The 12,684-nt window shown below is 34.6% G+C and overlaps 1 protein-coding gene across 12 annotated transcripts in view; it reads right to left on the reverse strand.

The window, feature by feature from the left end:
• The window catches only part of KIF21A (kinesin family member 21A), a 136,542-nt gene that overhangs the window by 42,351 nt on the left and 81,507 nt on the right, over positions 1–12,684 (reverse strand). For 7 of the 12 annotated variants that reach the window (XM_053661579.1, XM_053661586.1, XM_053661580.1 and 4 more), the window contains exons 11-14: positions 10,365–10,568; positions 5,040–5,078; positions 901–991; positions 372–489 (exon numbers count right to left, since the gene is read on the reverse strand). In XM_053661579.1, the coding sequence (XP_053517554.1) occupies positions 372–489; positions 901–991; positions 5,040–5,078; positions 10,365–10,568 (452 nt within the window). The remainder of the gene's footprint in view (positions 1–371; positions 490–900; positions 992–5,039; positions 5,079–10,364; positions 10,569–12,684) is intronic. The other 5 variants (XM_053661582.1, XM_053661584.1, XM_053661590.1 and 2 more) reach the window with 1 other exon arrangement.

Below are 12,684 nucleotides of genomic sequence, written 5' to 3' on the forward strand. Positions count from 1 at the left end.
AGGATGGGCCAAAATATTATAATTCTATCTCTCAAGCAAGTGCATGAAAATTATAATCTCCATCCAGGTATTTACTGACCACTTATTTTTAAAATATTCTAGATAAAACAAAACTAAAATAGGTGAACAAGATAAACAGTGTTCACATGGATCAGGGACAACAGATATTATTTGTACTAAATAGAAATGGAAATCGCACAATGACTGAATCCAATTAGGGAAGAAACGTGAGCCTTGAAGGGCATCATTGTAGGTCAGCAGTTATAAAAGCTGTTTTCATCAAGGATGAAGTGGAGAATGGGAAGACTTTTCTGTCATGTTTTAAATAAGTTCCCAAATGAATTTTTGTCCTTGTACCAAAGTGTAAATACCTTTTTCATCTGATTCAGAATCTGATTCATCAGAGCTTTCACCCCCTTCAATGTCATCTTCTTCCTCCTCTTCTTCCTCTTCTTCATCGTCATGATCACTTACTTCTTGATTTTCTTCCTAAAATTAGGTTTATGGCCATTAATAGCACAGTTCTGGCAAAGCAAACTGGTTACCTCATTAAGAGAGGCTACTGGAGTATCAAGTATAGAAGTTCAAAAATTTCACTTTTCATCCATTCAAAAATCATTCCATGACTTTAAGGTTATTTACTTAACAATTTTGTCTAAAGTCAGAATACTCCATCTCTCATAGTATTCTCTGCCCCCACACACAATGCTTTCACAATGCATATAAGGTAGGTTGCCAATACTTATAACTATCTAAAAAATAGAGGTTCTCAAGAAAAAGTTTAAAATGGATGCACGATAACCACTTCCCTTTTCTACATCTAAGTTAGTATAGCTATCAGCAACCAAGGACAACCTAATCTGGCGACTAAAATCTACAAGTTCATTTTCCCATACTTACCACTTCTAATTCATTGTTTTCTCTTTCTGAAATACCCTTTTCTTCTTTCTTCTCTTGATCAGTGTCTGCATTATCCTCTTTACCAGCCACACTTTAAAAAAGGGGGTGGAGGAGAGTATGGTATTAAAGTTGAGAAAAACAGTTCACTTTTTTCTTTCAGATTTTAAAAAATCATCATTTTGAAAAACAAACTAGAAGAGCTGACTATTTAACTGACCAAAATGATCATGTCTGATGCTTCAGAGGAAAACAGAAATTGCTATTCAACCAACAGTGTAGTGATTTATACTCTAATGAAAGAACGACTTACTTCCGGAAACACTGAGGAAGAGATTACATCCAGGAGTATAAGACCTGACAAGACAGCTAAGAACTAGTCACAGAAACAGCCAATTAACTAGAATGTAAGCAATTTAAGCTCAAAGGCATCAAAATAAATATTTTTTCCATCTAGGTATATAAAAATTTTCTCATCTAAATACAAAGATATAGAAACTGCATTTTTATTGATGTCCTAACACATTTAAGAATAAATTTAAAGATCCAGAATAAGTCTGCCACAGCCCATTTGTCCACACTGGCTGCACCCAGCCAGGTGTCCGGGTCTCCTCCAATAAGAGCACAAGATGCTTTCTTACGATGCTTTCTTCCTAGGCCATACCTACAGCACAGGTCTGTTTCTGATAACCTCACCGAAATGGGTCTTTGCACATCAAAACTGTCTGAAGTTCAGCCTGACCTTTGCGTGAACAGGACATTTCAGAGTCTGCCACAAGATTCTCCATACAAATAGAAGCCTCTTCTTCAGTTACTGAGTACTAACAGCTGTTAACTACCCACACACATTAATGACAGTTGATGGTTAAAACTAAACTAGGTCAGCCCTGGTGGCCCTGAGAAAAAGAAGACTCTATAGTGAGCAAAGTTTTTGCACACTTAATCACTTGACCTTTATAGGGGTTTAGCAATCATAATCAATTAGGCACAGAAGTTATACTTCTATACACTAGACTCATACATTTAATCAGGCAAGTAATATGGAAAAAAGTTAACTTTAAATGAATCTGCATGTGGAAAATTTACTCTTGTGCTATAGTAACATTTTCAAATTATTAAGAATAAAAAGCATACTTGAATAAGGCAATATTTCCCCAACAAAATCCCTCCTAGAATGAGTTTAAATACTCTACCATAATAACTTTATAACAGCTACCATTTCTTTCAGATATTCTGCTACATTAAATAATTGCCCTACTAAATGAATTTATTTTTAGAGTCAACTAAAATTTTAAAGTTATTTAGGCTCTGTTATTATCATTATTGACTTCTAATGTTCATAGGTCCCAGTTCTCATTGATATCTTCATACTCACAGTATGAAGTACTTATAATTTATAAGATAAATTATAAGTACTTTTCCTTCATATGTATTTTTCAGGGTTCTTAATTTATGTTTATTTATGATTTACCTCTTTAATTTCTCCCTTCCCCACTAGACTGTAAGCCTCATGAGGTCAGGGATCATGTGTTTGACTAACTATGACATTCCCAGCACCCAGATGATATGCACAATAAATGTGCAGGAAATGTCCAATATACGAATCCCTATGGCTGTGCATAAACAGCTCTGTTTGGCACCTATGCTAGAGTTCAACGGTGATTGAAAGATGCATAAAGAAAGATGGAAGATAACATATATCTACAGTGAGGAGAAACTAGCAGTAGGAATATCAATAAAAACAATCTTAACCACAGAGGAATCAAGTAAATTATAACATGGTTCAATGAGTGTTGGTAAATCATTTTGCTAGAGAAAAATACTGAATTTGCTACATGCCTGTCTTACATCACTTGTACTATAGTAGGGCTGCTGATTTCCCTCCACCCTGCAATTCAAGTCAAAAATCTAGAAAGAAACTCCCCCTTCATCCAATCATTCCACTCAAAGGTCAGTACCATATACTCCAACAGTGCCATACTTGAGATACAGGACCAAGGTTAAGGGCTAAGAGAGGAGACTGTGTTGGAAAAGGTATCTCCCATCAGCATTCCCCATTCCCTCTCCTATGCTGTCTCTCTTCCTCACCTCCCACTGTTGCAGCATATAATTTTTGTTTTTATTGGTTCCTCCATTACTTCAAATTCTAACCCAAACTCTTTTTTCCTTGGGTTTATACTCACAAAACCACTTTATTCCAAATCCCTGACCCAACACACCCTCTTCCTCCCCCCATTATCCAGTTAAATACACGTTACTTTTTACTTGACATAAAGTTAGCTCACATTATAAGCTGTCTGTGCCAATTCTGATGCAGAAAACTCAGTAGTTGTAACTTTACATTATTAATTGACCTTCACAAATCACTTAAAACTTAAGCTTTTAAAATAGACATTGATACTTTATAATTATTATACTTCAAATATGCAAGTTTTCCTCAATAAACTGAGGCAAACTGATATAGAAAATAGCTAGCTAAGAAGCAATTAAAGATACCTAAATCTGCACTTTACAGATTCAGAATCTCGGAGCTGGGAGGAGCACTAGTGCTCATGTGGTTTAACCCCTTTAACATTTGAAAACCAGTGTCAACATTTCTGCTAACAACCAAAAAAGAAACTGTGGCCTGGGTAAATCAATCTATTCAAGGGGACTACAACCAGGTTACCATGACCCCAGGCCAGTATTCTAGAAGCTGGCACCTGAAGTTCAGTCCCACAGATAGGGAAGCTGCAGCATCATCCAGGGGCTGGTTAGATATGCGGAACCTCAGGCTCCACCTCAGTCCTACCGACTCAGAATCTTCACTTTATCAAACTCCCGGGGTGGTCTGTACGCATATTCATGTTTGAGAAGCCCCGTCCTAGAATATCAAACTGCTCTGCTTTTGCTACCCTTCAGGGATGATATAAAAGTTGGAAGCAAACTATCCACTAAGTACATTTAAAGGACTTAAATATTTTAAGGTGGGAAAAATTTTCCACATACTACTTTAACTACATAACTTATTTTAAAAAACAGAAAAAAGCTCACATTTTTATGCCTTTAAATCCAATGATAAACCTAATGTTCTAGATATATACAAATCAGGTGACTGAGTGTAACTCATGGACAATTAGAATTGTACTACGATCATAAAATACTTTGAATAAGTTGTAGAATTACAAAACTAGAAACCTCAGAATATTATATAATGTATAGAATATAATTGTGAAATGTAATTATTAAATAATATCAAGAAATTATAATCTTTAAGCTTTCATATTTAAAGATATTAGTTTACCTAGTTGTTGCATAGTAAATATCCTCAAAAAGTTTATTTTAAGAGAGAAATTTCTAAAGTGGTGCTTCAAAATACGAAAATACTATTAAAACTAGTATATTTTCTTAATAATTTTTATTATATGATATGGAGATTTGTTTAGAAAAATCTGTGCAGAGAAATTCTTCTAGGAAGTAAAATACCACTTGACGCTGGTTTAAATACCACAATTCTGAATGAGTGAAAACAGAAGTGTTTTTTACAAATGCACTTCTGAATTCTGCTCAAATTTCAAATGGAAAACAGATACCTTGTTTCTGACGCTCACTTCTAATGCATTTTAAAACACTGGTTTTCCCAATTCAATCTTAAAGATGCATTGCAAATCTTATCTGTAGTAAGGCCACAGTTTCCTTTTGCTTTGTTGCCATGTTAATGTTATCTTTCAACAAAGACTACACCAAATAGGAAGAGGAGAGAGCCCACCAGCAGGGGCTGCACCAAAAAGTCAATTCCCACCCAACTGATAATTGCACGGCTGCTCACAAGTTTCTGAAAGATGCATTTTGAAAGTCAAATGAGGCTTGGGGTCATTTTTAGCCTAAAAAAGGTATGTCACCTTCATAATTATGACAGTTTATTCTGAACTCACATGACATTGCCTGAATTCTAATTCATATTAGAAGTCAGGGTTTTCTACTCAAAAAATATTTTCAAAAATGTATTTGGCATTTTTAATTTCACAAAAATCATCATTACTTTTAGGAGCACCAAGCTACTCTAGTCTGAAACAATCTATAATTCTATAACACATTCCCCTTTTAATGGCAACTAAGTATTTAAATGACATTTTAATTAAAAACCTGGGAAATATTCCAACCTTCTTTCTTCTCGATTGTTTTCCTCAAGTTTCTGTAGCCTTCAAAATCAGGAGGCACAGTATTGGAAGGCCAAGCCAATGAAGGACAAACCAGACAGTAAAAAGCGAGAGTGATAAGAAGGTAAAAATGAAACATGAGCTTGAAGACTTTAAAATAAATTTTAAAAGATATCATCAAAGGACAATACACAGTAAAAAGGCAATACATTTTGTATGAATAAAAAGTAAGTAGAAAAACAAGCAGCTTTATATCTAAGAAGACTATATATAAACTATCAGTTGAAGTTACTTAGCAATAAAATGTGAAGTCTCAATTTGTATAAGTAGTAGGAGTACAAAATGCCATTTCTTTTTAAAATTTGAAATGGATCAATTTTCTCAGTTTCCCACAAAGACCTACTTTCAATAATATCCTCTGCCTTTTAGACCTTTACAAAAGACCTTTTCATGGCATCATTAAAGAACTTCAAACAGTAATGCCTTTATACCAGAATATGAAATTACCATTAATGCTACATTCTATTTCTACTTGAATATATTACATGTGAACATCACTACATGAAAAAAATCCTGTTTCAAAATTACACATGAAATGGTATTACAGTCAAATGAATATGATATCAGTGAAAAAATGTAATTTCATCAACTGAAATTTAAAACCTCATCTCTGTACTAATATTAAAAACAATCAAAAGGACATCTAAGGCAAAGGTGGCAATAAAATGGGAAAGTAGTACTTTCCATTAGTAAGATTATAGTTTAATTAGAAAAGTATTAAAAACTACAAGTATGTACTTAAATGATTTGAAACACATTTACACAACACTGTGCAGAACTGGGCATCTTCACTCAATGGAATGTACTGAATGCCAACATTTGTCATGGAGACAAGAAGACAGATGTGCTAGACTCTGAAGAAGCAAAGAGCAACTTTGATACAGCCCACTTCTGCTCAGAATTTCAAACATGTTTTCCAGAATCATCAACATTTTACAACTGAGAGACTGAGTCTTAGATATGAATTATTTTATCAAGCCAGTTCTCATTTTAATTTTGTAACAGCATGTGCTCACATACGACTTTTATTTGTTGGCCTGTGATTGTTTTTCTTACATACTTATATACTGCTGTTACAAGAGGAGACTAGCAATCTTTCTGAGAAAAATAGCCAACAGAGTGATATTCACCAGGGATCAAAGGTGCGGTATAATGGCTAAAAAACTAAAGTAAAGCCGTTGCCTAAGAAATTTGTGTTGCTAGAGTTTCAACCTGACACCACTAAATACAAATATAATGCAGTCTGATGAATAAGTGAAGTTTTTATTTACAGTGTGAGTCATTTAAAGCTAGATATCCAAAAATATGGGGATAAATGTGTGAATCACAGATTTTCTTTATCCAAATACATAAAAAATGCAAAAATACTTTATTTTTAATCCAGGCTTATACTGATGATAATGAGGTACAATGGCTCAAAAGATATGTTTCATTGGCAAAGAAACAAAATTTCCTATTTTCAATGTGAAGACTTTTTGCCTTACACAAGAGAGTTATATTAAAATCTATGAATGATATGTGCTAATAAGTAGATGAACTTTAGATGCCTTCCCAGTTGCCTTTTTAAGAAACGCTTTGCAATCAATAGTTCAAAAAGACAGTAGAGACATAAACTGATAATCTGACACTTGTCCATAATTTAAAGTAGTTCAGTTCTTATTTCATTCAGTTACATTGTAATACTTCTGCATTGGGGGTGGAGGGCAGGAAGAGAGGCAGGTGCAAATCCTGCTAACCATTCTAAAACATTTATGTTATTGAAAAACAAGCAATATAATCTATCCAATTATTCTCCCATATTTCCTTCCTGTGTAGACCTATTTCACAGATTGACAGAAAAGGTACAAGAGCAAACCTTAAAACACCACATATTAGCTACTGGTTGTAGCTTTCATAAAGACTTTGATGCCAAAGAGGGTGAAACTTGGATGTAAAACAGACCCTTGATATCCACCTTGAACGCAGAAGCACTCACATAAAAATGACCCAGTTGCTGCTCTCCCTACCATAGCTACCAGAACCAAAAAGTAACACCACAAAACGAAGTAGATTAAAAGATATGGAGTAGATTCTAAAGAATCTGTGGATTCCGTGGGGGAGGAAAGAAAGCAGTTATGAGAACCAGGATGGCCTAGGAAAGTGGAACCCACAGGTCAAGCCCCAGACAAGTTTAGAAATTCTCGGCCAAAAGATGGTCAAAAAACAATTCTTTCCTCCATGACTTGTTTTTTTTCCCCCCGGTGGGGTTGCTGCCCCAAATTTTAGTCTTTGGATTAATGTTTCCTCTTTCAAAATTACAAACGACCCTAGTAAAGAAGCTTACTGGTTCTAAGTCATTTCCACTGGCATGAATTCCTTTTGTCAGATGGCTTTGCTCCCAAGCTTGAATGTAAAAAGATAAGAGAAAAGAGCAGATGATTCTGGAAGTGGGAGTACTCTGGAGTGGGCAGACTTACTCCCATCAGTAGACAGGAGTAAGAAAGAAGAACTAAGGCAGAAGCTCACATTTTCCCCACAGGTTGGCTACACCCACGAGAATGAAAGTTTCTTTCCCCTTTTCTGTCTTTTCCTATTCCCTTTCTCGAATTGTTGTCACCACTCTGTTAAATGGGTAAAAATCATTTTATGTGAGTGAGTTGGGAAACTTGGACACTATGTCTCTATAAACACTTTCTAGAGAAAAAAACTAGTTCAACTTCCAAACAATTTTAATTGAACTTACTGCATATGTAAGGCTGAGGCAGATTTTGTAAGGTCTCTCTGATAAATGAAATAAATGAAAATGAGGCCTGTAACATAATTGTACAAAAATCCAAAGAGGAGCAGTAGCCTCCAGAGAGTTCCTGTGGAGGACTAGTTGCTGATATCCACAAACCTGACGTCCTTCTTAACACTGCTGGGAATCTCTGTTTATTAACTGTTTCTACTCTTTGGCTACAGTGAGAGTTTACTTAAATTTTTAAAACAGAGACATTGAACTAAATGTTATTTGGATCTACAGCTAAAAGTTACTGATGACAAAATCTTTATCAAGCTTAGTAAAATAGTATTGGCTTTCATTTTTTTAATCCACAGCAAAGTTTAAATACTGTAATAACAAATTCTATTAAATTTTACAAATTGATATTTGTGGCAAAGTAAATTCATAAACTGGTTCTAAAGACGTATACAGTTATACAGTCTATGATACACAAGGACATTTGTCCTAGGTTGACACTACATTATATGTTTATTTTATAAAGACACACTATAGCATGTGTGTGATAATGCTTTATAAAGCATGTTGAAAAACACTGCATAGGAGCTATTACAGTATGTGTTCATTTGTTTTTCTCATTTTGAAGTTATCTTCCCCTTTTTTCACAGAAGATTAAAGTAATATCTCTCAATTTACTTAATCTGGCTTGTTCAGTTTTTATCAGAAAATTTTCTTTAATCTCATATAACTTTTTGTTAGAAAGTTAACTTTTTCTCATTTGGATTTTTATGTTTAAATCCAGTTACTTGATGAATTCTTAATATAAAATCTGCTATTATTTTTATATTAATAATTATTACATCTAAAAGAATCACTAAAATAGCCATAATTTGTCACTTTGTAATAACTATTTTATTCAATATTTTTATCTTGAATGATTGCAAAGCAATAAAGACAAATCCGAACAAAATATTTTTCCTTTAATGCTATTTATCAGTCAAAATGCTTACAACCCTGCCCTATCACAAAAATGACCTGCATCAGAGGTATTAGTTTGGGGTACCTATGGACACTACAAGAATGCCAAAAACTGCCTGTGTTTTCATTTCTTTTTTTAATTATTTATATCCAACAGTGACTGAGGTAATATCTCTAAATTTAACTCAAAAGGGAAGAGAGAATCAGCTCATGACCTTGAGTAATAAAACCTTGATTATACTTATTCGTGAACACCAGTCACCCAACCCTTTAAACACAAGTCATAACCTTTGATGTTGTGACCAACCAGGGAATTAGATTCTATATGTAAATGGGAAGTCATGTGCACAAGTCTCATTTTTATCCAAGCAGTATGTTGAATCACATTGGTTTCAATAGTTCGATAATCATTATTTCTGTTTCAACTGCCCTACCGACCAGGGACTCATTACAGATGTGTCAATGCCGCCATAACCAGCCGTCCACAGAAAACCCCTGCTAAGACATTAGCATCTCAAGGACACAGTTTCAACTGCGATGTCTCCTAACCACGGATGTGCAACTCCTTGTTTTAACTATTTTGATCTTTCCTTTTTTAACTCAAGGACACAGAGCAGAATTAATGTGAAGAACTTTATCTCCAATAACGTTGACCAACTCTTTTTATTTGATGGAAGAAATGTGTGGTTGCCTAAAATAAATTTCTAAATAAACCGAGCAAAGTGATGTAGAATAAATGTCAATAGTAATTCTACAAAGGGCACCCCTTGTAACAAATCATTTCACAATAAGATAGCTTTGCTTAGTTTTGAATATCTAGCCAAAAATGCTTAAAATTAATTTGACTGGCAAGTTCAAAATATAGTTGACTGCACTATAGAACCAGTATGTAAAAGTGTAAAGTATTTATGAGTATTTAACCACTCACATATTACGAGCGGTCATATTTTTATTTTCCTCCTCTCCTTTGCACCCAGTTGATTTCAGAAGGAGGTATTATCAGGATGCAAGGAAAAGACAGCCTAGAACAGTGGTGAAAAGCTGAGTAACTCCTTGTTGGAAGATTCAGATGATAAAGAACTTTCACATAATCAAATTAGAAGCCCTGCAGAAAATACTTGAGGCAGCAAATGATATTAAATGACAGTCTGATGGATTAGTTTAGCCTTTAGTTAAACTAATCTAGACAGGAATTAGAATATATCCATGAGACTATTTAATTGCATTAGAAAATGTGGAAAAAATGAAAACACTGAATTGTAATGATACAGCAAGCTTTGCAGAAAAGAAGGACAAATGGAATGCAAGAGCAGCTATTTGAAGAAATAATAAAAAACAGTCTCTAATAGTAATTTTACCTTGCCATTGTCTAAATAAAATTCGTTACCATAATATTATAAGTAACCTTTTTTTACATACAAGTAAAGATAAACTATTAAAAGCATCGGTGTAACTGTCGGCTAATTTAAATGGCATTTCAATTGTTAATATACTTATGAGACTATGTATACTCACTATAATCCCCAATTAAAGTATCCTGAAAACTAAAAACAAAATAGGGATTCATAAACCAGTGATTTTAAAAACACTACCTTTTCTTCTTCTTCTTTTCTTTCCTCTTGAGCTTTTCTAAATCTTTCTTAGCTAGATCTATAATTTCAATGGTGTCCCTGTCTGAGGCCAGGGTAGTAGGCGAGAAGGACGATGGTCCACTGAAGTAAGGTGATCTCGCTGTGGCTCTTGTCAAGCTTTTTCGAAGGTTCTCATTCACTGCTTCACTCTCTAATAATTTTGCCCTAGTGAATAAAAATATGTTAAACAGGAAACATTTTTTATTGTGGCAAAAATACATACCATAAAATTTACCACCCTAACCATTCCTAAGTGTACAGTTCTGCAGCGCGCCAAGTTCATTGACAGTGTTACAGCAACCACTGTCATCACCTGTCTGCAGAACTTCTTTATCTTCTCCCGCTGAAGGTCTGTGCCAGTGAAGCACTATCTCCTCATTCCCCTCTCCTCCCGGGCCCTGGCAACCACCATTCTACTTTCTGCCTCTGTGCAGCTGACTATAGCAGGAATAAATTGGCATTTTAAATGAGTTGTTTTGCATGCTAAAAAAAAGACCCCCAAACTGTCTTTCAATATTGCTATAAGGTAGGCTTTAAAAAAAATTAATGTGTTCACATACATTAATATTTAGGATATTTTTAATTCCCAGATTAAATAATTACAAATTTGAAATCACACTCTTTCTACTCAAAAGTACCAACAGTAATTAGATTACTTGCATTCTGGCCACCAGGCACTAGCTATCCTTGCTTTGTAAAGCCATCATTTAAACTTAAAATGCAGGGGCAGCATGGTTCTCAACCCTCCAGTCCCTCATTCATCATGCTGTAATAACATTCTCAAACCCTTGCAAAGAGTAGTCAGTCAAACTTGCCCCAAACTGGCTGAGAGACATCTGGCTCCTGAATATGTCATGGGAAAAGATGGTATCTCCAAGGAAACCCAAGTCTGATAATTGAAAACATTCTTTTGTTTGTTCAAGGGATCCAACTAATGACAGGAGAATAATGTATGTACTGTCAGTAATATGCAAAACCACAGAATGACAAGATCCTGAAACACCCTGGAATTGAGACTGAAAGGGATCTGGAGAGTCCTCTCAGCCAGTCCCTTTACCCTGATTTGATTTGAACCAGCAAGAACACAATTATCTACTTCAATGTAATATATTTCCAAGGTAAATTGGCAAATGTGACCGGGATAGGGCTATAAAGAGAAAATGCTACCCACTACCTCTGCCCCAAAACTGTATTACTAAGCACTTTTGCCATATGCGCAAATATTTCAGAAGAAGATGCTAGATTATTTGTAACAATTAAACTCTCAAAGGCACAGTCAGCTCTGTGTTTTTCATTATTTACCAAAATTATTCATGACACTGCTGAAACCAGCCAGAGACAGAGTGTATATAAATCAGTGAATATACATTTCAAGTTAATGTTTTACTAATTCTTTTTTTATAGTTATTCAGTTCCAGCTGTCCTGCCTTTTTTTTTCCATTGCTCTCCCCTGCCCCACCCCCTCCAATCCCACAGTCAACACCCCTGCAACATCTTACTAGTTCTTTAATGAAATTGTTTTATTATATATCTGGTGTTACATATGAGCAGAAAACAATTACAATATTGTAAATGGTTAAGTAGCTGTGTACCAACTTCTAGGTTAAATGACTTCAAAATTAGTTTAAAGAAAATCATAAATACAGAACTGCCCTTTTTTTTTAAAACAAGAGGGCAACCTAAGTATAAAAACTCAGCTTAACTATAAAAACTCCATCAAGCCCTGACTGGTAAGGCTCAGCTGGTTGGGTGCTGTTTCGTAAAGTGAACGGTCACTTGTTCATTCCCCATCAGGGCACATGCCCACGTTGTGGGTTTGGTCCCCAGTCAGGGTGCATGTGAGAGGCAACCAATAGATGTTTCCCCTCTCGAATCAATTTTTCTCTCCCTCTCTTTCTCTTTTCCTCTCTCTAAGATTAAATAGATAAAATGTTCAAAATATAAAAACTGACTCAAAATGTATAATTTTCCATATTTTCAATACCTATCATAAAGCTTGGTGCATAATAATGAATATTAATAATAAAGGAAAATATAATAAACTAATTGTCAATAATGACCTATCTTTTTTCAAAGTTAAAACACAGTTTTATTTGCTCATTTATATATACTGTTGTGTGTTACTATTCCAAAACTTTCAAACACAAGATACTTAATAATATAGACAATAAATGACTTGTCTTTTAGTTGGCTGATTTACATGACAATCAGACAACTTGTGTTTTTTTTTAATACCTTATTTTAAAAGTTTGTGTTTGTCCCTGGCTGGTGTGGCTCAGTG

Source organism: Artibeus jamaicensis, unplaced genomic scaffold (assembly GCF_021234435.1).
Source record: "Artibeus jamaicensis isolate MK-2021 breed Jamaican fruit bat unplaced genomic scaffold, CSHL_Jam_final contig_233, whole genome shotgun sequence".
In the NCBI taxonomy this organism is placed as follows: domain Eukaryota; kingdom Metazoa; phylum Chordata; class Mammalia; order Chiroptera; family Phyllostomidae; genus Artibeus; species Artibeus jamaicensis.